Below are 24,825 nucleotides of genomic sequence, written 5' to 3'. Positions count from 1 at the left end.
ATCCACATGCCCTAAAGGTAAGTAAATTACTAATTTCCTTTTGTACGAAAGAGGATTACGGGTGAGGAATCAGGAAATACCACTCCATCCACAGCTCACCTCGGGCCACCTGTTTGTAAGAGTATGTAAGAAGCTGCTCTGTTCAGAGTTATCCCTCTGGGAAGTGTAGGAGCAGGACTGAGATAGTATTTTCTTGAAAACAGCATTATAAGTCCCCCTTGCAGCAAGGGAATCCTGTTGCTCTGAAACTGAAGTGCAGCTGTGTTTTGAGTACTTTGCTGTTGTGTATTCATGGGGTTTTATTCTATGATAAATACATAACACTATTGGTGTGGTTTGTAAACCCCAGCTTCTGAAAACTACTGTTCTGTGTTTAAGGAAGTCACCCTAGCAGGGTGTATAACCTCAGGGTGAATATCCAAGGGGAGGTAAGTACAGCCAGGGAAGGAGCAAAACTGTGCACTGCTACTGAAGCCAATCAAGTGTAATATTTATTACTTTCCTGTGGACTTGAGACTAGAAAATTAGAACAGTTGTGCATAATTAATATCTATTTCTTGTACAATCTACTTAATAAATAAATACTCTTATCAAATTAAACTCAGCAATTCCACACTGTACTGATGGAAGATCTAGAAGCAGTACTGTTCAATGCTCCAGTGTGTGAGCAGACTTTCAGTCTGACTTTTAAAATGCAGTGAGTTAGGAAGGCAAAAAGTTCAACATTTCCAGTACCTGCTTTTTGTACCTATTTGAACTCTGTGGTTACTTCATTCCACAGACTTTACACTAGTGTTGTGTGAGCAGAATTTGAACATGATTTTCAAAGTCATCATAAGAATTTTTTCGTTTCCTATAATCAGGGTGAAGGCCATCACTTTGGCTCTCAGCTACTGTTCAATCCATTGTAAGGGTAAAGACCTATTACTACATATGGGATGCAGTTGTAACTGAAATAATATTCCAAAGTTTGTGTAGAAATCATGTATTTCTTTGCAATCTTTTGTAAATGAGGCCATAAAAAGGGAATTGCCATGTCAGTAAATGTATATAAACGCTATACAAACATTTTATGTGATCGTCAGTATGTGGGGTGTGTTTTCCCAGAATTGTTTCCATATGGCCTTTTAGAAATTAGTCTTGTACAAAGTGTTTTTCAGAAGTGTGTATTTACTGAATTACAACATAATTGACTTCTGTTTCTTTCTATATACTTTATGGGTACTAAAATTATTATGATTTTTATGTGTAATAGTTAAACAAAAATATACTATTTCCTTTTCTACAAAACACACTTAAATTCTGTGTTTTTACGTGATACTGTCATAATTTTTATACTTCCATTCTGAACCAGGAATATCCTGCCACATGCTGGAATTATTCCTGGTTTCCCTCTGTATCCACTGGCAACTGAGACCTCTGTATCTGAGACAGGAGGAGCGCCCCAGTGTGACAAATATGCCAAGTAGAGCTCCCAGACAAGGGAGCAGCATTTTATAGAGTCAGTTCTACCCAGCTGGATAAACCCAGCCTCACCAGAAAGGTCTTCTAACCATACTCAGCCACTGCTGTTTTCTTTCCAATTGTTTTTATCAGCCATAAATGTTTTCGAGCTCCAGTCACTACATTTGTTCCAAACTTGAAAACAACTTCTCATTCACTCACCCCATATATCTGTTTTTTGTTCCAGAAGACACTTGCAGAAGTAGCGAAGTGATGTGAAGTTATCTTCCAAGATGACTCTTCTACCTGGAGAAAATTCCGACTATGACTATAGTGCCCTGAGCTGTGCTTCAGATACTTCCTTCAACCACACATTCTTTCCAGAAACAGAAACCCTTAAGGGAGTCTTTTACCAAAGAGCCAAGGTAATTCACCCTCAAGAGGATCTCCTAAAAGGCTTTCACCCTGATGATCGGAAGCATCATATTATTATAAACGTAGGGGGCATTAAGTATTTGCTCCCATGGACCACGCTTGATGAATTCCCATTGACACGTTTGGGACAACTAAAATTCTGTAATAATTTTGACGACATTCTAAACATCTGTGATGATTATGATGTGACATGTAATGAATTCTTTTTCGACCGCAACCCAGGGGCATTCAGGACAATCCTGACCTTTTTGCGGGTTGGAAAACTTCGGCTCTTGCGTGAGATGTGTGCACTGTCTTTCCAAGAGGAGCTGCTTTACTGGGGAATTGAGGAAGACAACTTGGACTGGTGTTGTAAAAGGAGATATCTGCAAAAAATGGAGGAGTTTACGGAAATAAATGAACGGGAGGATGACCTCGTAGAAAATGAAACAACAGGTGAAACAGTAGAGGAGACAAAAATTGGCTTGTGCATGAGAAAGTTGCAAGACATGGTGGAAAGGCCCCAGTCCGGCCTCCCTGGAAAGGTGTTTGCTTGTTTGTCTGTTTTATTTGTAACTATTACAGCAGTGAACTTATCCATCAGCACCATGCCAGACCTGAGGGAGGAGGAGGAAAAGGTAAGTTAGCTCTTCAGGATGGAAAATGGTATGTGCTGGGAAGAGCAGAACAAGTACAAGGTCTGATGGTATTGATTTACATGGGGATTTTGCAGCTGTCTTTAGAGGGGGGAAAATAACACGGGGTATTTGAAATCTTACATTACTGTGTTCAATTATTTGTAAGAGAATTAATCGTATCAAGTTTTATGTCCAAAGAAAATTATGTTAGTGTGCACTCTTCTATACAACTGTATATTACCTTGTTAAGCTTTGTGTTTGCTATTTAGAAAGCCTGAAATTACCAGGCAATATCTTCTTTGGAATAAGTAGTTCCTTTCTAAGTTTTGCATTTAACTTGTTGCAATTTGTCAGTGTGTTTCCCCACAGCAACAGCTTCAATTTCTTTAATGTTTTGGGGTTGAAAAAAAAAAAAACAAAAACCCACAAAAACTTCTCTTCCTGTCACTGTACCAACTAAAATAGTTATTATCCAGTGCCAATTACAAACTCCTCCTCTTTCCTACAGGGTGAGTGTTCCCAGATGTGCTACAATATTTTCATTGTGGAGTCTGTCTGTGTGGCATGGTTTTCCCTGGAGTTCCTGCTAAGATTCATCCAGGCAAAGAGCAAGTTTGCATTTTTGCGGAGACCATTAACCCTGATAGACATAATAGCCATTCTGCCATACTACATCACTTTGCTAGTAGACACCACTTCAGTGGGCTATAAAAAGCCCAGCTCTGGGAGCATCTACCTGGACAAAGTAGGTCTGGTCCTTCGTATTCTCCGTGCCTTGAGGATTCTGTACGTCATGCGGCTGGCCAGGCACTCCCTGGGGCTGCAGACGCTGGGGCTGACCGCTCGCAGGTGCACCCGGGAGTTTGGTCTCTTGCTGCTCTTCCTCTGCGTGGCCATCGCACTGTTTGCACCGCTCCTGTATGTCATTGAGAACGAGATGGCGGACTCGCAGGAGTTTACCAGCATCCCCGCGTGCTACTGGTGGGCTGTCATCACCATGACCACGGTAGGCTATGGAGATATGGTTCCCAGGAGCATTCCCGGCCAAGTGGTGGCACTAAGCAGCATACTGAGTGGCATCCTCCTCATGGCATTTCCAGTCACCTCCATCTTCCACACGTTTTCACGCTCCTACATTGAGCTAAAGCAAGAACAGGAAAGAATAATGTACAGGAGAGCACAGTTCTTATTAAAAACAAAGTCTCAGATAAGCAATGCATCACAAGGGAGTGATATTTTATTCCCCAGTATCTCTTCTGAGACAAGGGACAACAAATGAAATTTAAGTTACTATTTCTCCTGATGTCAAGTAATGTTTTGTTGTATCAGATTCCATCTTTTAATTTGCTTTGGAAGCATTTTACAAAAGTAACCCTCATACTAAAATTAAGAAAAGAAGCTATTAACCAAGAACTGATGTGGTTTAAGAAGTCTATTAATGCTGTTTCTTTCCCCTCCAGTATAATGTATAGGACAGATCTTTCACTGAGATCATACAGTTGGATTTTAGGAATTAAAAGTTCTCTGACAAAAAAAAAAAAAAGAACAACATATAATTATGTACTTGACAGGCTGTTTTGTCATTTGTAATACACATTTTTCCAATCAAATCACAATGTATATAATCATTAAACAGGCTGCTGTTGTTCTTGTTCTTCTTGTATATAAATAATGTAAATACAACAAAGTTAATGGCTAAATTCTCTCCCAGTAAAACGCCTTAGAGCGTAATGGAAATAACCACAGATGTTTGTCCCATTGTGCTCTTAAAAAAACATTAAGTAAGATTTGTCATTCACAACAGCAACTGTATATTTCTTTGTAAGTCAGCCCTAAATGTACCAGAAAAGAAGAATCGAGTCATTTGTATTATAACTTTGCTAAAGATGTAAATACTTACAGCTCACCAGTTTCAAAATTTAATTGAAGTTACAGTGCTGATCCTATGTCATTGAATGCAGTATTCCCAAGAACAAAGCCTTTGAGTTTTGTAGCATTTAATATTATTATCAAGAGGTTACTAGCTGCAATCGAATGAAATATGCATGATGAGATGCCAGTTGTTCTCTACCATCTGTTTCCATATTTTTACTTTACCTCAGATATGAAACAGAATTCAAAGAGGCCTGTTTCCAGGGGACACCCTACCATTACTTGGCAAATCAATGCTGCGGCTACCCATTCACATTCAGCATTTGGTTCTTTAAAAGGAGCAGAAAATATATGGTCGTGGGAAGTTGCCAATGATGAAAAAAAGAAAATATCATTTGAGTCATGGAGTGGGGGGGTACTGACAGCTTTATATTTTACTGTCCTCAAACATGAGGGACTTAAGACTTGATTAACTCTACCTTTGCCATCATTACAGACATCATAGTAATGGAGAAATTTTTAAATATGATATGAAAAAGCAATTAAGGTTCCAAAACACAACTGTGTATTCTTCATCTACATGTGTGTCTTGGTCTAGGTTCCCCTATTGAAGTCAGTGAGAGTACATGGGTCAATGAGACACTCAGGTTTGGCACAGGTTTCTATGAAAATTAGTGACAGACTTCCCATTTATTTTAGAGTGAGTGAGACTAGCTTGCCTAACATCTTAGGAGAAAAACTCCAAAACTTTAAAAAATTAATTAAATCCACTTGTTTGATTTCTTGTGTGCTCAGATGTAAAGAAAAGCTAATCTGAAGAGTTTCACCTTTTTTTCCCCTCTTTTTTACTAAATTTCCTTATTAACAGTTAAGAGCTAGAGAATTTTAGAAGTTTTCATTGCACTCACCAGTGCTTCTCTATCCTAATTTTCAAAATTACTATTGCTTATTGGCACTTCTGAAGCAGCTTGCTAGAAATGCCAGAATGCATGATGGTTTTGTGATTTAAATTAAGGCCAAGGACACAAACATTGTCCTTTCAAAAAAGGTAGAATTCCTATGCCATTTGGCCAAGCCCACAAACCCAAAGGTTTTCCTTTCAAATGTCTTTAAAATACAATTTGAAATTGTTCTGATATTCTTATACAATAATTCTAAAACTTTTCAAAATTTACTTTACAAATAATTAGGGCTCTAGCATTCTTCGGCCTGTCGTAGGTAAATATGCCTATGGAGCATTACTGCAGAGTGTTCAAATATCCAGTCTTAACTCTTGACAATTAATTATGTGCCAGAGCTACGAATGTAACCAGCTTTACACTCTTGTTCTTCAGCTTTAATTAGAGTTGGACAAAAAAGGGATATACTTTCCATCCAAAATACTCTTAATTTCAAAACTGTTTGATCATCCGTAGCATTGGCTTCAGCACAAGTGCTATACATCCTTCTACCTTTGTGTCAGCATTTGTTATAAAAAGAACTGGTAATTAGATTAGTCCTGTGAGCAACAGTTGCTCATCTGAGAATGCGTTTGACAGGCTGTAAGTGAATATAAGGAGAAATCAAGACTTACCAAATAAAACCTAAGCTTATTTCCATGTTATGCTAGCTAATAAATGCTGAAGGTACATCAATTTTCTCGAGGTCTAAACATTAAATTAATGCTCATTTATTTCATGTATCATAAAAAATAAAGATTTTTTTATCCCCAAATTATAGCTTAATTCTAAAGTTATTGTCCAACACAAAAAAAAAAAAATAAAAAGTATCACCCTGAAGTTGGGTGTTGATTGAGCAAACCTGTGAAAGCATCTTGCCTGTTCAAAGTTCTGCCTAAACCAGGAACAAATAAGCCATCCTGGATGTACCCCTATGTAATTTTGTGCTTGGCAACACATTACTTGTAAGCATATCAACATGTTTTATTATGAATCACTGTAACAAACTTGCTTATACTTTACAGGAGGTAATACATACTGTAGTTCTTATGCTAAATAAATCCAGCTATAAGTCTTAAGATCACAACGTTAGTATGAAACCCACATGCTGTGTTCCATCTTTCACTGTGAAGGCTGAGGGTCTAAGATGATTATGCCTCTACAGTATATTATCTGAATTTTTACTCAAATTCACGAAATTTATGGATTGAGTCAAAAGCTGACTGTTTCCAGTGACACAGCTGATGATAGCTACCAAGTCAGCTGTCACTCTTTTTTGCATTTTAACAGCATGTACAGTCAACAAGAAAGTTCCAATAAAAACACTTTGTGCTTTTATGAAGTCAAAAGAATTGTTTGAATTGCCACTGAAAAAGTGGTGCATGGCTCCAGTAGAGATAGGCTTGCATTGCTATTTATATTATCTCTGTATACTGCAGTAATATGTACATATGCACTCAAACAGCAGTAGCTGTATTACTTTTGATTAATAAAGTGATAGCCTCTTTTTTCATTTTCATGTGCTTCTTATGGCATAGAAAGACTGTCACACATGCTATAGGCATGCTTGACAATCTGGGGTCAATATGAGAAGTAAGTGGCAGCTAAGGGAGAGTCTGGGCTAAGAGCATTGCTAGCTGAAGCAGGCTGCCTGTGACAGAAAGCATTTACTAGGAAAGAATGTCAGTATAGAAAAAACTAGGTACCAATTCAGCAGCTTCTATAAGGAAACCTCTTTCCTCCATGTTGTCCCAAGAATCATAATCACAGTTACTTGGGACATAACTTTAAAATTTTTTAACCATTTAACCAAAGAATCTAACAGATTCAGAAAAGAACAGGAAGGATCTGTGGAGATTGAGAAAGAGAAAAATCCCCAATAAAACCAGAATTTCCAGGTAAGGTGGTATATTAAATTACTTTCTCTAAAATCTTTCCATCCTCCTTCCTCAAAAACAATAACAAAAGCAACAAAAATCACTTAGTACAGCATTGATAAATGAAGACAGAGCCACAAGACTTCTCTAATTACATCAAAGAGCATAATTAGCAAGGTGAGTTGGAATAATTTGTATTACACTAGCATTCATTACAGGTCAAGGTCTTAGGGAAATTTCTCTTTAGGGAATATATAGAACTTGTCTGCATTTGTCCCTTTAGATTTTTTCCACTGTAATTCAGTACTCCAGGTTTCCATAGTCAAAGGCTTTAGTAGTGTAATTGAATAGTCAGATACTTCAGCAATGTCCAATTAAACAATAAAAAGAATCATGCAGAACTGAATCATGGATTTACACATCATCAGATGCATGTCTGGGAAGGAAAACTGGCATGCTCTGTACATTCATGACTTGTGTGGGTAGAGTTTAACTGGGTATTCAGGCTGATGCAAAAGCAAAAATTTTTGCTGTAGAAGGATCTCATTCCTATTGCTATAGCTCTCCTCTGTAACCAAACCCAAAGTTTCTTAGGAATCTCTGTGAACAAAAGCTATCCACTCAAACAGTCCTTTATGCTACAGACTATGGTTCGGAGTAAAAATTCATTTTAGGCACTTACCAAAGTGCCTCTGTTTTTTATTTTTTTAATAGAAGGAGCCTAGAATGAACTAGAACCCCAATTCAGGTGTCACATTAAAAGGCTAATGCAAGAATAGATGAATTGGAGTCTTATTCTTCAACTGCACAGAACCACCAATATCTACCAGCACTAACTCTACATTATTTGTCCTTTCCACATCTCGTTCACTGTGTATGGGGACCAAGGAATACGAAGCAGCACAAAGAATCCAGATCCAGAGAGGTCAGCTTGTTCTTGGTCAGGGTCAGTTTCGAACAGTAAGAAAGCGGCAAATATTCTTGGCAGCTCATGCCTGATTATAAAATAGTTCTGTTCCATACAATTACTGATTTTTTGTTTGCTTAGATAAGAAAAAGGACTAGTCAGTTAAAACAAGAAGAAAGGAAGAGATACTGCTCATAACAAAGCTACAGAATTTCATATCCTTCTCTTGGGTTTGCAACAGGCTGAAAACTGGATTGGCTATCCTAAAACTACATGGATTTAATTGACTGTGTTTAATCATAAATTAAACAACAAAGTGACAAATGTGACTTTGGATACTGTGACATCAATCTGTGCTCATGTGTCAGTCAGTGACATTAACCCCTAACCTGACCAGTTGACTCTGGGCCAGCTGTCACAGGGTTTCACCATTTTCACATTCATTACTCACCATATTCTTCTCTAACAGCAGTTACTACAATAGTATATGGCCTACTTTTTTCTGTGTTAAATAGTTCCATTGGCTTCCTTATTCAAGATTTGACAGTGAATTCAGTATCTATCCAAAAGATGACATGGGTACCAAAAATACAAGTGGGGGAGGAGAAGTCCAAGTACACTGCCTTCTGAGATGGTGGAACTGCGGTATTCCATGGGCACAAAGAGTACAGCCTAGAGAAACCAGGCAGAACTGAAGGCATGAAACTAGAGTTCATGACAGCAGATGAATGTCAACAAAAATACACTTCAAAAGTTCTACTGCTAACACAGAAAATGTTTAACACTAGATGATTTACCCACTCACTCATTTACCACTTCCTCAGTGGCATTTTAGCAATCCCATTTCAGCATTACTAATGATCTCAGTGTTCCTAACATAGCAATGATCATATAAAAACCAGGAAAGTGAAGATCAGTTTAGATTCAAAACTTGTAATTCACTGAATCAATTCAGCTTTGTGCATGTTCTGTCTTGTCTTGTAACATTAGAGTGTAAGTCCTTAGGACAGGATTCCTTGTTTGGTAGCTGTCCATCACTATGTAAAATCATACACCACAAATAAAGATAAATTTCTACATCACAAATAATGTCAAGGAGCTGTGCTGCCAAACTGAAAATGGTCAGAGTTTGGCCTACTAATGATTAACAATAAAACTAGACCTCTCTCCCTTTCTGCTCATTGCTTTTCTTTGTAATTTTCCAGCATCTCATATCCTCTGAAACACTCCCTAGAAATCACTAAAGATATTAAGGATGCTATTAGCCCTGCCAAAAGCACAGTGAAGAAACTGCAGGTTCATAATATCAGGGGATGCTCCTGCCCTGTCCAACAGGGCTTTTACTTTCTCTTTATCTGCGGGAACTAATCCAGAAGCACACGTCTCTTGAACAGAAATAAAGTTCTGCCATAACTGGAAACACAGCAGGCCAATTAGGGTAATTAGAGCATAATTGCTACACTTTATAAATATTAATTTGTTATCCCTGTAGCCCTCATGACATGAATTCAACAGCCGCCTTGTGCAACACTGAAGTCAGCTAGGGTAGATAAATACATGTAACGCTGTCAAGCTAAGGTTTCCATTTCTCCTTTATCAGATATCCTTTTTAAAGACAGCAATATTCTAGCCATTCTTAATTATGGTCATAATGCTATTCCTACATTCATTGTGGGTCCAGAAAAACAGGGCTATAAACTACAATAATTAGCCTGCTCAAATGACCGACCTGGAATGCAAGTACTTCTCAGACATCATCTGGAATTAGAATTTTTTAAAAAACAAGGCTATTTGTTTCCAAAACTAGACAGCTAATTTTACAGCTCTCAAGCATGCAAGTAAAGTGGTCAGCAACAACACTGAGTGAACTAGAATAAGTTTCTATAATTAATTATCTATAGAAACAGAGTTCTGACACAGAATTGCTGAAGTAATTGAAGCAATGCTTTCATTTTAATTAGCAATGCACAAAGATGCTGAGTGATATCATCTGTAACTTTTACAGTGGTAGTAGTTCCCAGGTCAACCAAGGAAAAGATGACTGTTTCACATTTTGGGAAACCAAGAAATACTACCCTCAAGCAAACCAGATCCGACACTGGAATTGAAGGTGTCTTTAATTTTGAAGAGGAATGTTTCTGGGGACTTTCATGGGGAAAGTTAAGACTGCAAAGCATCACACGTCACAGTAAGTGCGTGAAGTTTTCTTTTTAGTGTGGTGAGAAAGCACAAATGCAACATGGGCATCACAGGATGAAAACAAACATGATTTGATGGGAACAGAAAAGAAGCACCAGCAACAATATCACGAGGTAAGGCTGGAATCCTCATCACACCACAGAGGCTTTTATAAGCCCTGTTATTGTGTTAATATAATATTCCTTTTGGTGGGACTTGTGTAAACCTGCACATGCATTTTTTCCTACAGACTCCTTGTTCTTCCACTGACACCAGGAACTCTGGCTCACAGATAAAGTACTTTAAGCACAGGACCATGATGCATATTTAAGCTTTTGCATACTACTGATATGCAACACCAAAGGGAAAGTTTTCCCTGTAAATCAAAATCTGTTATTATTGCTGTATCTGAGTATGATTGTATTTCTAATTATGAAAGTTATAGTGCTCAAAATGCATGACTAGCCACAGAGGATGAGTTGGTCAGCGCTGTTAGAAGAGTCAGGAGTTGCTAAGAAACACTATAAATCCAAGCAGTGTGTCAGTGTTTGGGTAAGATAACTGTTTTTCATCGATGCAGAGAGGAGACTCCCGATTCCCGGATCTTAGATTGCCATCTACGGGCCACTCCCGGCACTTCCCGCTGGAGTCCCGGCCCTAAAACATCCATCCGCGCCAGTCGTCTTTAAAAGGATGTATAAAATATTTTGATAAATTATTTTTAAAATATAGAGGAAAACATTAAATCCATTGCACTGCTTGGCTTCTGCATCCGTGGCCTCTCATTTGCCAGAGCAGGATGTTAGAGCAGCCTGTTAGATCTGCAAGGAAACTGGGATGAAGATATCGTCACCATACCTTCGGGGAGTGTGAAGTACATATTGACACTAGATAAATACCCATAAAAATATTTATGCAGCATTTATTTGGATGAAATATTGGTAAGTGACATTTTTCAAAAGGCTAATGTAACTTTATCTGACTAAAATTAACAAGCATCAAGGTCACATGGGGAAAATGTAAACACTTCCATCACCTGTACAAGAGCACTCTGGTAAGCAAGGAGTTAGAATTTTATTTATAAAAGAAATTACAAGACCTGCTTCAAATAAAAAAAAAAATAATAAATAAATAAAAAAGAATCATTCAGTTAGCTGTACCTGTGCGATTGCTCCATGTTCAAAGAGCTTAGATGTGCCTTACCCAAACCCCTCATTTCCACTCCGCCAGTAAAAGCACTCCTGCTGCTGTGGGACCAGGAAATTTGTCTTCCCTACAAATAAGTAAGAAGATTCCCTGATCCAGTTCACCCTGCAGTCACACAAATACCTGTAGTAGCCCAAGGCAAAGGGCAGAGAGGTGCCAGGAAAAGCCTGTGTCAGCACTGCTAAGAAGTTACTTCACTCAGTGAGGCATCTACCATCACCCAGCTGACTGGGCTCCAGCAGGGATCAGCAGTTTTCCCAGCCATCCCAGACACCAATAGTAAGCTGGGATCAATCACCCTGCAAAGGAGAGATCTATCTGTCTCCCTAACTACAGAAAACTTGAATCTAATCTTTCCCCTTAGATGTTTCAAGTCAGAAGGTAACCTCATACAGAGCATCTTTTCTAACAGAAACTATGAAATTGCTGCTTTTTCATTGTTGGAGGATCAATCTGTATTTCTCAAACTTACAACACATCTATGAAAAAAGTGAAGCTATCACTCTGTTAGGCTCAAAAGAGAAAAGAACTGTCATTAAGCACTGATCTGAAGGCAGGCAGAGAATTTAACACAATGGATAGGTCAAGCTCAATAGAAAGAGCAATCAAGTCTTTCTGTGTTGGTAAAGAAGCTGTAAACAGCAGGCACTGTTCGGAGCAATAGGCTGCATGGCAAGTAACAGTTAAATCTTGTGAATCCCAAATGTCAACACTAGGGTGTAAATCTGTAGCTCGAGGTGCTATTACAGAACAGGGTCATCTAAACCCAAACTTCCAGAGTTCTGCTCTCCCAGAGCTAGCCATGAACCCATGCCCACGCGTTCCTCAGAGAGGCACTGACAGTCCTTGGGAGCAATCAACCTACTGCTTTGCTGGGGTTACTTTTCCTCAGGGAGCCTTTTCAAGGAGAATAAATGAACACCAACATCTGCAGAAGGACAGGACAGAAATGAGCAGTTTCCAACAGGAGGGACAGTGGCAGCACTAATTTAGAGTGACCCATGGATGAGGGAGAGGACAAAAGCAGGGGAGCTGTAAGCTTCAGCCTGGGAGGAGAGAAATGCTGCTGGTGGGAGAGCAGTCGGCAGGAGATATTCTGCAGTTAATGTAAAACAAACTTTGCCTTTGAGAAAAGGAGGACTTTCATGTTCATTCCTGTAAATAAGCAAGATGTCACCAAGGCGCTAATCCCCAATTTGCCACCCAAAGCCTAATGACTTTGTGAGGTTCAGGTTCTAAATTAAACAACATCCAAACAGGGAATATTTGCTTCCCTGTTGTCTGAGGTTTAGTTAAAAATAAATAAATAAATTCAGAAGTATCTATCTCCAAAAGTGCAATGGAAGTCTTAAGGAAGGGACGGTACTGTAACTTCAAAACACTACCACATTAAACTTCTGTGACAGTTCATTTAGCAGTAGGGATGCACAAACATTTAGCGTACTGTCCATTAGTTGGGATTAGACCAACCTCCTCTTCTGCATATAATTTCTTCCTGGGATTTTCACTCTGAACTTGTATCAGTAGAATTACTTAAGACTTAAGTAGCTTTGTCACCCTTTCTACTTCTGCATGCTTGGAGCTCACTGGAGAGAGAAAAAACAGGTAAAGAATATAAACAAGTAGACATGAAGAATGAGTAGGGTGCAACCATGATAAGTAAGAACAATTTTCCTGTACTGTAACTACTTGCAGTACAGCTATCTCATCTTCCCAGCTGGACCTCTGCAGGCATTACAGCAATGGTGAATCATATGGACAGCTGAAAGAGAGAATAAGGTGCCCAGCAGAATGGATGTCTGTCGATGTAGTGAGTCGTGCCTGAACAAGAGCCTCTGAGATGTCAGCACTGGTGTGGGAGAACGGCTGTCAGCCTCTTCCTGTCAGTGACTTGGTGGTAGACAAAAGAAAGTTGAAAATTGTAGTAGTGTCATACAAACAGTCGTCTCTAGAGCACTATCTCCAGGAAGAAAGCACCAGTTCCTCCAGTATCAATGCAAGTTATCCAGTTGGCTGTTGGAAGAACGGATCTGTACCTTCATCTCTTCCCAGAACTCCATTGAGTTCCAGCTCCTTGGAACAACTGATTATTAGTATTATATGAAATTAATAATGTGAAGACTAAAAGCAAGATGTTTTTGAGTCCTGCCAATCTTCTGTCACCCCAGGACAAGTCACAAAACTTCTCCCTTTTGTTCAAGTTTAGGTACTGCTGGAATATAGAACATTCAACAGCACCCAGGTGTTATAAATCAGTCTCCACCAATGTCTGTATTTTGAGTACTGCGTAAAATCTTAAAACCTTTGTTATTCTTAGCAATTGTCACATTATGCTAGTAGAATAATGGCTCTATTTTTTTTTTCTTAGAAGAATTGTACATCATTGATACCATTGCTTTTAATCACAGTACAAAGGGAAAGGAAATAAAGAAGGAAACATGGTAAGAGCCTACAAAATTATTGATGTTGAAAAAGGTTAACAAGATGAGGACATTAAGTTTAAGCTTGTCACTATGAAAACTGAAGAAGTGATTGAGGTAACTGCATCCAAGAAATTGCAAGAAACTTCATCTCAGAAATGGTGCTTTGAGTGGACTGTAATACGGTACTAAAGATGCTTTAATTGAGGAGGAGGTTAACGCAAATCAGGGCGGCAGATGAGGAGGCCTCAGAAGGACTTTGGGCAGAAAGCACAGGCAAGGAAATAAATTATTGTTTTAAAAGTGTCAATATTCAGGTATTCCTTGGATCAGTGGAGCAAGCAAGAGTGATTGAAAGATGAGCACGAGTTCTGAATGTTGAAGAACATGTTGGTGCTTTCATCTGAAAGGCAGGAAAAACAGAAATACATACCACCACAAATTCAGTTTTAATAAACTGAAGGTAAAAAGGCACCTATAGGGTGTTTTAATGAGTTCCAACCATTGTTACACCTGTTACCTCCCACTACTACTGTAATAAAATAGAAACTGAGAGCAGAGTTTCAGAAAGGTATTTGAAATGGACAATACACATGTCCCGGAAATCTGGAAATGATTTCTATAAATTTTACCTAACACTTACAGTTCTATCACACAGCATCTGGAATACGCCTATGCTCTGCATGTGCACATACGTACGTGTACATATAAATATATATATATTAAGATGAGTTTAAACACTGATTTTTTTTTTTCAGAGCTTCAAACCCTTACATTGTGAAGTTAGGAATCTATTTCACAAAATAAGAATTCCTTTCACTATTCATGAGCAGGTAAATGCCCATTTGTATAAGAGACTTCATTTCCCAGTTAAACATATAAGGAGCCATTTTAAATTTGGAAGTAACCTTTCTTTGCAAGCAGAGATTCAGTCTCCTAGCAACAGCATGAACACCTTGTGAACAAAACTACAGCTTATTTGCACAGAAGGGACTTGTGCCATGGGCATGAAGAAGCCACAAGAACATCCAGCTGCCGGTTTCTTCCTTCAGTGACTGATGGTAAAGGGTCAGATCAGCAAAGCCTACAGCCGACACAAACGAGAGCCCCAGCCAAGGAAGGACTGTAGCTGAATCCATACACATTGTGTGGATTCTTCTACCTGGATTCTTCTATGGAAGCAGTCCTTTCCAGATCTTGGTTCTGGCTACAGCTGTAGCCTGATTCTAGTTTTCAATAGATAGTGTAATTTTAAGTAATACTGATACAGAATAGGAATAGCTTCCTTTCTGGCTGGAAAACTTGCACTACAATAGGACTAGACTAAATTTATATCAATTTGCTTTTCTGATAAGATAGTATTAGAATTGCAAGTACTTCACAATAAAAAGAACAAGAGGTCAGAGCAGCACCATCACATAGATATATTTCAGTTGGCTCTGACAATCAGCTGAATTAATCATATGAACCCTATTGTGAAGACAGATTAAATTAACCCGTTCTGTGATAAGAGAGTGGAGAACAGGCAAACAGAAACCAGTTTCCTTTCCTGCTGTCAAGACCAGAACATACCAGTTGCTTTCCTGATGCCATACGGAAAAGGTGAAGAGCACGCACCTGCAAGGCTCAAGCTTCTGACCGCACAATAAAGATTATAGTGTATTTGTGCTAAGTGACCAAGCATTTCTCATTGCTTCCAGAAAAGCAGATTCAATAACCCACTGATTTGTCCAAGTCACATAATCCATGAATTTTAGTTCTTAGAGCTGTTCTAAAACAACACACTTATTAAATTGCTTCCTTGGGATCTGGTCACTAGAGTAAGAATTAAACACAACACACACACAGCAGAGGCTGGGGAAAAAGTGACTTGCCCAAGAGGAGTACAGCCGAAACTTAGCAGAAACTCTAGATTTCTTCTCATTCTTTTGCCTTATTCATTAAATCATTACTCTTTCAGACAATTCTGAGTTATTCAAGGAGAAAGCTCCAGGAAATCTTTCTCCTTCCAAACCATGGGCTGTAGTAATGTACTGCTGCTTTTCCTATGCCATATTTATTTTCCCCACAAGTATATTGAAGCTGCAGTGTAAGGTAAGCAGTGGGGCCAGTATATTTAACCAATGGTAACATTAACCACAGAAGGTTAATACCACAAACCAATGTGCATGTGTGTGTTTTCCTGTGGTTTACATTAGTATTTGCTCCAAACTTCCATTAGTGTGCTCCAAATTTCACTACCCTAATATATGTTACTATTTTATGCTTCTAGTCTTAATGTAGGAGGAAAAGTATGACCACATCATGCCCACCAGAAATCCAAAGGCCTGGTACTACCTCTGAGGAACTCTAGTTAGCCTCCAGTCATAGTTATTGCTGCTTTTGATTGCCCTTTTCTTCTTCTCCCAGTTACCCTCTTCAGGGATGTAACTGCTTTTTATTCAACTCTGCCATTTCAAAACTACTCAGTTATTTCTGACTGACATCCTGTAATCGAACAAAGCAGCCCAGTTTATCAAGCACCTTGTACCATTACAGGATGACTCAGCTCCATCTCTCTCATTCAGCCTGGGTCCAAGCTGGGAAGTAACCTGCTTGGTGCCTATAGCGACTGATCCTTCCTTCCAGCAGGGAGGGCTTCTGTGTGGGAAGAACTCTGATGAGCATAAGCAAAAATGATCTTGCTCTTTATCTCGATGCACCACTCCACTGCACCGGTGAGACTTCCCCTCACATAACAACTCACCTGAGTAACTACTGCAAACCCAGATGTGTTTGACATGCTTTGGTCTCAGCAGTAAAGTTACACAGCTCCATGGCTGTGAAGGCTTTTCACCACAACCTGGACTTGGTTTTGTATTCACTAAAATGGATCCATGATTCTGATGACTGTAGAACAGGTAACATTCAGCATATTCATTGAGAAATCACTGGCCAACAGGCAGCAAACTTTCACGTTACTAAACAGCAAACTATCTGCTAAAACTTATCCTGTTTGCAGACATGCATCTTAACCACAGAATAATGTTGTTACTGTTTACTCTTTTGTTCTTCACCAGATTTCAGTGAACTGCAAGCAAATTGAAATTGGACCAGTAATACAAAGTGTCTTTTCATTATCAGCACTTTGAAGAAACCAATTAATTGCCTACAGCAAAAATAAACAAGTTGAGCAGTTTCCTTTTAAAGCTTTGTGCTTTAGTGTATTTTTTTTTACTAACCAGCGATGCAATTTAAGATCTTTGTATTTACAAGGCAGCCATAAGCTGTAAGGCATTACATTTTACGAGGTAATTGTTCTTTCTGAAATACACAAAAATGGTTTGTAAATGAAATGATATTACATTATTCCTCTTTATTTTCCTCTCACTCAGATAAGAGTACTTCTCAGATGGTGTCAGATAAACATGACCTGCTGTAGGTCAATACATTTAAGTTCTCCAGCAAGAAACAGCTGCCACCTTTCATTAGTATTAGGTGATTACATGGGAATAAAAGACAAAAGCTTCAGTGTCATACAGGAAGGAATGCAGGGGCTGAACATACTCTTACTCCAGAAGAAAAAGCAAATCCATGCTACACTTGGAAGACCTATAGATTGAAATGTATCAGAGCTTTCCCACTGACTTCAGCAGGCCCAAGCAGAGGAGGTGCAGATTAAAATCTTGTAAAAATAATAAAAGAGCAACCAATGACTTAAGCAGTCTTACAACACAGATTCTGTAAGAATGGTATTAGGACTAAACTTTTGGCACAATTAAAGTTGTCAGCATGAATTCAAACAGCGAATCAGAATAAATGTAGTAGAAATTAACTATTATGAAGGTGCAAATGATGGACAGCTATTGGTTATGTTCCTAGATTTAAAAAGACCCTTCTAAAAGTTCTATTAAAAATAATACCTGACATCAAAAATATTAGTATCTTTAATTTGCAAGTAATTTTTTTTTTTTTTTACATCTTGCTCCTAAGCATTAATAAAAAACCCTTTATAAACTTCTGTCTGAATGAACAAAAAATCTTTTCTCCTCAAGAGTTCAACGTTTGTCTTCGTGTTACTACCAAATCACAGAAACAATTATATACAGTCAAAAGGAAAAGCTCAGTATCTTTTGGAGAATCAGTTTTTCTGGGGTGATGGGGATCTCAACAGCAGGGGTTGTTTTTTATTGTGTTTTTTTTTCCCAAGAATGTCAAACTATCTTGTTGCATTTTGTTCAAATGCAAGAGAACACATACTTTTTTTTTCCCAGTCACTATAAAGATGATCTTCTGATGTTTTAGAGGCCACTACAGTTTTATACACAACCCAGGGAGAAACACTGCCCTGGCCTGCACACACACTGGCTGAACCCACCTGGCAATTTCGTCTAAACATTATAGTACACACTGCTCCTCTCTCTCGGGTTTTTAAATTCTGCTCCGAACACTGAGCTAGTAAGTCAGACACATGCATAAATCAAGTGACACTAATAAAGCTCATGCTAACACTGTAATGACTCGACCTTTTCTAAAATATACAGTGATAAGCAAGGCTTTAATCTCCAGTGACAGAATGACTCAGTTTCAGGAACAACTCACCTAATTAACCAGGACCTGATTTAAGCCATTTCATATGTAATATTGCGATAGTCTATTGCAGGAAATAACAAATACACCATCTTTTAATTTCTGTATTTTGACCAGCACCTTGATTTCAATGAAAATCACAAGCATGCAAACTGATGCAAGTGCCATGACTTCATAAGACCTTTGCTTTTGATGTCTATCCATGAACCAAGAGGTCTGCCAGACTCTCCACTGCTAGCATAATGCAGATGTTTAATTGCAGCATTAAACAAATACAAGCTTAATCCCACACATGATGCTAAAGATTCTAAAGAGAAAAACTTTCAAATCTATTTTAATAAATCCTGAGTTACAAGATGCTTATAATTACAGAAGCTTTAAACAAAGGAATATGCTTATCTTCATCTCATTTCATCAGTCCTCTTATCCACTTTTCTTTAGAGCTAGAAGAGGATAGCCCATTGCTGCTTTTGTTATCTGAAGTTTCTGCAAAACTTCAGCTTGTTGTTAGGTTATTTCATGACACTTGCACTGAGCAGACTTGCATGATTTTTTAAATTTTTATCTTTTAAATACTGAAGATAGGCATCAAATGTTTCTGCAGTATGATGTGGGATGCTAAGGTTCACAACCTAGTTTCATTACCACAGGAACGTCTGACTCTGGGCACAGATATTCCTATGAGCTTGTTTCGATACATCAGATCTGCAAGTTCAGTTCTTGTTTTCCCAAGGAATCCACCTTGTTGTGTGGGGATTCTCTGACTTAAAGGACTTTTTTTTTTTTTTTTAAGATTTTGTGCCATAAATTTTGTTTTACAAAGCAAAAAGGAAAAAAAAATCCTTGAGTATTCAAAAAAAACCCTGCCCCTAGCCAGGTAAGAAAATCTGCAATGCTTTTCAGTAGTATTAGCATTGACTCTGCAGTGCCTCTTCATAGATTTAAGATCTAAGTTTAATTTTTTGCTAGTGTTTCTAATAGCATTTTTCTGTACAATTATCCACTTTGGCTGCAAAAGCATTTTGAAATAACATATGAAAAAACCCTCAGGTTAAGTCTCTGAAACAAACAATGCTTTGAAAACTTACCCTCAAAACCTAATTTCCATTATAATTTTTTTCTTGGATTATTGTACTTATTCAATTGCCCAGCTCCATTTTATTCTATTTCCCTGGTCTTTTTTCAAAAGACCTGTACAACAATGCATTTTTAAAAGTGAACCTCAGCTCTTGCTAAAGTTGAATTGCATCTTACAACCTAGAGAATTATTTGGTTTATTAACTTGCAGTGCCATCTAGCAAACGTCCTTAAAATTTTTCTCCTGATATAGTTTTACAAAGGGCAGCTTAGAACTTCCATTTTTTAAAAGAGATAAACCTGTGCTTGCAGTATTTCAAGCATCTAGTGCATACTTTTGTTTTGAACAGTTAAATTTTTATTAGATATTATGCTTACAAATAGGATAATAATAGAAGTGCTCACATACCTAAAGTTCTGGTACACCAACTTTGAGAATGAGTTTTGGATAAATCCCTTATACATTTGTCCACATTTGTTCCATTAATTATTATTGGGGGATTTCTTTTAAATCATACAGTTTTGTAGTATGTCAGTGCTGAATTTATTGGGGTTTTGAGATGAGAGACTCCTGCCATTAAAATAAGGATTATTTTAGCTTATCAAGACACATTAGTACCTTGTGTGTAGACACCTTTTAGACTTGCCTGAAAGCTAGGCCAGCTTGATTTGCCTTGCCTTAAAATAATAACCATCTCCCTGGAAAAAACAAGTTTCAATATTTAACTCTGTGCATGAACTGGGAGGCCATCCCATAGACCTACATGTGGGAGATGTTAAAATGCAGCAATTCAGAAAAAATGCTACAGTCACTTTCTATTATCCTAAACCTCTAACAGGAAGCTATTTCCTGTTTAGTTCCTGTGCCAAATTCTAGTAAGCCATTTAAAAGAGAATATAACCAAACAAGGAAAAGCAACCTCATGACATCAAGAGTGAAGGACAAAGGAAAAACACACTCTGCTGATGGACCTTATCCTTTCTAACAAAACATCTGAGACCAACTACACTATAAGCTCCTTGAATAAAACAGCTTGTCTACATTCACAAAGTCAACATGTACCAATATTTAGACAGTACTTTGGCAGCAATACAAAATAATAGTTTTATTGCTTCTCTTAGAATTTCTAAGTAGAGCTCTGCTACTATAATTCCTGGTGAACAGAAAAACCAATGCATGTTTTATAGAGTTCAAGAAATAAAGCAAGTCAAAATAAAAGATACCTTTCCTATAATGAGAATGGTTTTGGCTTAGTTATAATCCCACAGCCCTTGATTTTTCAGCCTATCTCCAAAGACACCAGCACTGTGTGGGGACTGTATTTACAGGAAGATTTGTGTATCACTTCAGCAAGCCAAGGGGGTAAAAAAGAAATTGAACTTAAAATAAAATAAAACCCCCAGCATGTAAAAAAAATGAAATTTTGACAAGCCCTATGGACCCCATCTTTATTTAAAATGCATGGCAGATGTTTTCATATTTGCTGAGAATGTAATTGTTATCCTAAGTCAAGGAAGAGAACACTTTTTTCCCCAAAGAAACCTACATTTTGCATGGTCCCTTGAGATCAGAACTCAGCCACTAGTTCTTTACACAATAACTATCTCTATATTGTATTGCCCAATTAGTTTTGCATAGAACTCCATGCAAAAATAACAGATGCATCTCAGATGCTGCACTCCTATAAGATACTTTGGACCTTAGACCCTGTTGATTGGCAAGAGTGGTCTTTCCAAAAAGCCATTTGAATAGAACAGATCCTTGAAAGTTAGTCTCTTGTCAGCCTGACTTGATGCATTTACTTATTCTGCCAGTTCTGATTTTATTCTATGGTTTTGGTCCATTTTCATTCATCCTTATCACTGTTTTTCCACAGAGTTCTCCAGATCCTTGATGCGTTCATTATTTTCTATATAGCACAAAGACTCACAGTCAGGCTTCCTGATTGAAAATGTGCTACCAGAAATACAGTTATAAATTCACTACAAAAAATCATCCACCAAACACCCCAGGCTTTAATGTCACCTCCTTTTTCCTTCACAGAATTTGTGTACATCTGCTGCTAAAATACTGTAACAAGGAAAAAGACTTTACGCATGATTTCTATCTGCTGGAAGTAGTAATCAGATTTAGAATCAAAAAGTCTCTCTGTTCTCCCAAAGTCCATAGGTTCACATTGCTGAAAAGGAATGACTTTTTCAGGTCTAGTGGATATGTGACATACCATCCATTGCTTAGCATTGGAAGGTTGGATATTAGAGAACTATTGTTACTGTTTCCTTTTATGTTTCAGTCACTTCTTGACATCACAGTAAAAAAAATCAAAACAGAGGTCCGGCATTTCAAACAAGTGCCCCTAGTTTCTAACTCCCAAAAGCTGAAACCCACCAGAATCCAGATGTTCAACTGAACCAAGCCTCCACAACCAGTCTTAAAAGGTCGTGACTTAAGACTCTCCCAGTACGCACCACAAAGCACTAACACTTACTTCAAGACATGGCTTTCAATGTTCTCATTATCTCTAAATTGCAAGAGATAAGACTTTCTATTTACAAATTCACATACCTGTTTCCTTCACAAGATACTAAGATTATTACTGCTAGAACCCATGGCGTGTTATAATAAAGTAGGCGGTGTGGATGTTGTCAAATTTATTTTACTAAAATATGCCTTTTTGACTACTAATTATAATGGTACTATCCTTTTTTTTTTGCCCTTGTATAATGTGAAGATTAGTCATGACAGGTGTTTTTTTTTCTCCTCAGGAAGTAAAGGAAATCCATACCTTAATTAATACAATAAGAAGATAATTACTATGCTTAAGTGATGAGGACTCGGGCAGCTCTCTGTTGAGAAGCTATTTATTTCTCTTTCTTTTCATTCAGTTCACCTACAAGAACTTTTTAGATATGTGTAGCTCTTCATGCCAGTTAACAAAACCATGAAGTACAACTGAGGATATATGCAACTATCACAACAAACAGGGAGAAAGCTTATGAAATATGTCTTTGTTTGCAGAAGGGAGGCCACATCTGTTTTTTTTCTCTCTCGCCTCCTCTTCACCTCTCAATCTTTGAAATCTTCTAAGATCTCACAAAAGCATTTTCTGCATGTCTTACAAACTTCCTGGGCTCAAACTTATGTCTTATCAAGATTTAAACTCAGTTTCTCTATGCAAGTTGTAAAATACATTTCTTTTGCCAGCCAACAAATGAGGATGGATGGCTCTGGAAGTTCTTAACACAACACCCTTGCTGCAGGTGCTGTTATTTGCACTGAGCACTTCCCTTTCATAAGTACACAATGCTTCTACTGAGAACTAAAAGATGTTGACCAAAACAGTTTTGCCAGCACTGTCTTGGCAATTCCCTACAATAGGCTTAATAGCGCTACTGACCATTAACAGTTAGTTGTTTTCTTTTAATCACTGTAGGCACTGTTTGAAATTGTTAGGCAGTTAGGAGAATGAGTAAAAACTTTCGCTTTACTCCTGTGTTTGGTCATTCTCCAGGTTATAATTACTAATTAGGAGTCATTCGCAACCATCACATGCACAATTAAGTAGTTACTCCAAGTACTCACTATTAAATAATAACCAAGAAATAAATTTCTTTCCATTTCCATGGATAGTTTCACATTTTTATAAAAATAATCAGACATCTACAAATACACATTTTTTTTAAATTACCATAAAAAAAAAATTAACATCATATTTCTATCTCCTATTCTATCCATGATAGTCATCACACAGAGAAGATGAAACCCTGTGGAATTTACTACGAAAATTTGTCTTTTTTTCACCATTTAAATTTCTAATACTGAGGAAATGTTGGGTCAATTTTACTGGCCCAAGCCATGAGCCCCCCTCTAATGTCCTTAGCTAACAGAGAACCAAATTCTTTGGTGGGTAACTCCTGCAGAATTCTTACAGCCTTCTGGGAATCATTTCCTAATTTACAAACAACATATACAGGAAAAGATGTCTGGCCATTAGTTCTTTGCTTTTCTTCATGAATTATTTTTTCTAAATATTCCAGATATTCTTCATCTTTTTCTTCCAATTTACTCAAAGGAATGTGGACAGCGTGTACCAGACGACAGATATCCACTTCTACTTGTGGACGAACATCTAACAATACATGAGGAACTTGCTCATCCAACAGTTTTTTGTATTCCTCTACAGATATCCTGTCTTTACTGGACAGCAGATGTAAAGTCCTACACTTGTCTGTTGCAGAAGAACCACAAAATGCCTCATAATCCTGAAGGCAGGTAACAGATGGATTGTCACCACAAACAGCACAGTCCGGTTTCTTTGGTCTTAACTTGATGTTGCGAAACCTCCCTTCATGGGCATCAAACATCAGCATGAACTGACTGAAAGAGGAACCCATTCCCGAAGCAATCTTCAGCACTTCCAAGGCCTGGATGCACCCCATGATGCCTGGCACGACACCCAGCACTCCCCCATCCGCACAGTTAGTCACCGTCTCAGGCGGAGGGGGCTTGGGGAAGAGGCACCTGTAGCAGGGCCCTCCCTGGTAGTTGTACACAACCAGCTGTCCCTCCAGCCGGAGGGCACTGGCAGATACCAGGGGCTTCCCAGCTAGGACACAGGCGTCATTCACCAAGTACCTGGTGGGGACGTTGTCGGAGCAGTCGGCGATGACATCGTACTGCCGCACCAGCCCCAGGGCAGTGCGAGGGCTCAGGGCACCGCAGTAGGGCACGTACTGCACCGTGGAGTTCAGCAGCCGCAGGGCTGCCGCAGCAGACGCGGCCTTGGGGAGCCCTCGGCGGGCCTCCCCGTGCAGCACCTGCCGGTGCAGGTTGCTCGTCTCCACCACGTCGTGATCCACCAGACCCAGGCGGCCGACCCCAGCAGCAGCCAGGTACTGGGCCAGAGGGCAGCCCAGGCCACCGCAGCCCACCACGAGCACGGAGGAACGGGCCAGGAGCAGCTGTCCCCGCACTCCCAGCTCGGGCAGCACCAGCTGCCGGCTGTACCGCAGGATGTCGGCAGTGCTCAGGGAGGCCTGAGCGGGCAGCGGGGGGAGCTCGCCGGGAAAGGCGGCGGCGCACTCCTCGGCGGCCACCGCAGCAGCCTCGTCGTCGCCCGCAGAATCTCCGGCCAGGACGGCGGCCAGCCGCTGCCGTAAGCCGCGCAGCTCCCGCTCCCGCTGGCTGATCTCCGCACACAGCCGCGCTGCCTCCGCGCTGCCCGCCATGGCTGAGGGGAGAGCGCGCGATGCAGCGCGCGTCGCTTCCGCTTCCGCCTGCGCCGC

At 39.0% G+C, this 24,825-nt stretch overlaps 2 protein-coding genes across 2 annotated transcripts; one reads left to right on the top strand and one right to left on the bottom strand.

The window, feature by feature from the left end:
* Window positions 1–1,736: 1,736 nt before the first annotated feature.
* On the top strand, window positions 1,737–9,262 carry KCNG1 (potassium voltage-gated channel modifier subfamily G member 1). The gene is made up of 2 exons (XM_032993642.2): window positions 1,737–2,495; window positions 3,004–9,262. The coding sequence occupies exons 1-2, from the start codon at window positions 1,737–1,739 to the stop codon at window positions 3,772–3,774; spliced, it is 1,530 nt and encodes a 509-aa protein (XP_032849533.1). The 3' UTR covers window positions 3,775–9,262.
* Window positions 9,263–19,874: 10,612 nt separating this feature from the next.
* On the bottom strand, window positions 19,875–24,824 carry MOCS3 (molybdenum cofactor synthesis 3). Its single transcript, XM_042800875.1, has one exon. The coding sequence runs from the start codon at window positions 24,766–24,768 to the stop codon at window positions 23,353–23,355; it is 1,416 nt and encodes a 471-aa protein (XP_042656809.1). The 5' UTR covers window positions 24,769–24,824; the 3' UTR covers window positions 19,875–23,352.
* Window position 24,825: the final 1 nt, after the last annotated feature.

Source organism: Tyto alba, unplaced genomic scaffold (genome assembly GCF_018691265.1).
Source record: "Tyto alba isolate M040663 unplaced genomic scaffold, T.alba_DEE_v4.0 Super-Scaffold_33, whole genome shotgun sequence".
NCBI lineage: Eukaryota > Metazoa > Chordata > Aves > Strigiformes > Tytonidae > Tyto > Tyto alba.
The sequence above is the reverse complement of the archived record's forward strand: the minus strand, read 5'-3'. Positions and strand labels throughout refer to the sequence as shown.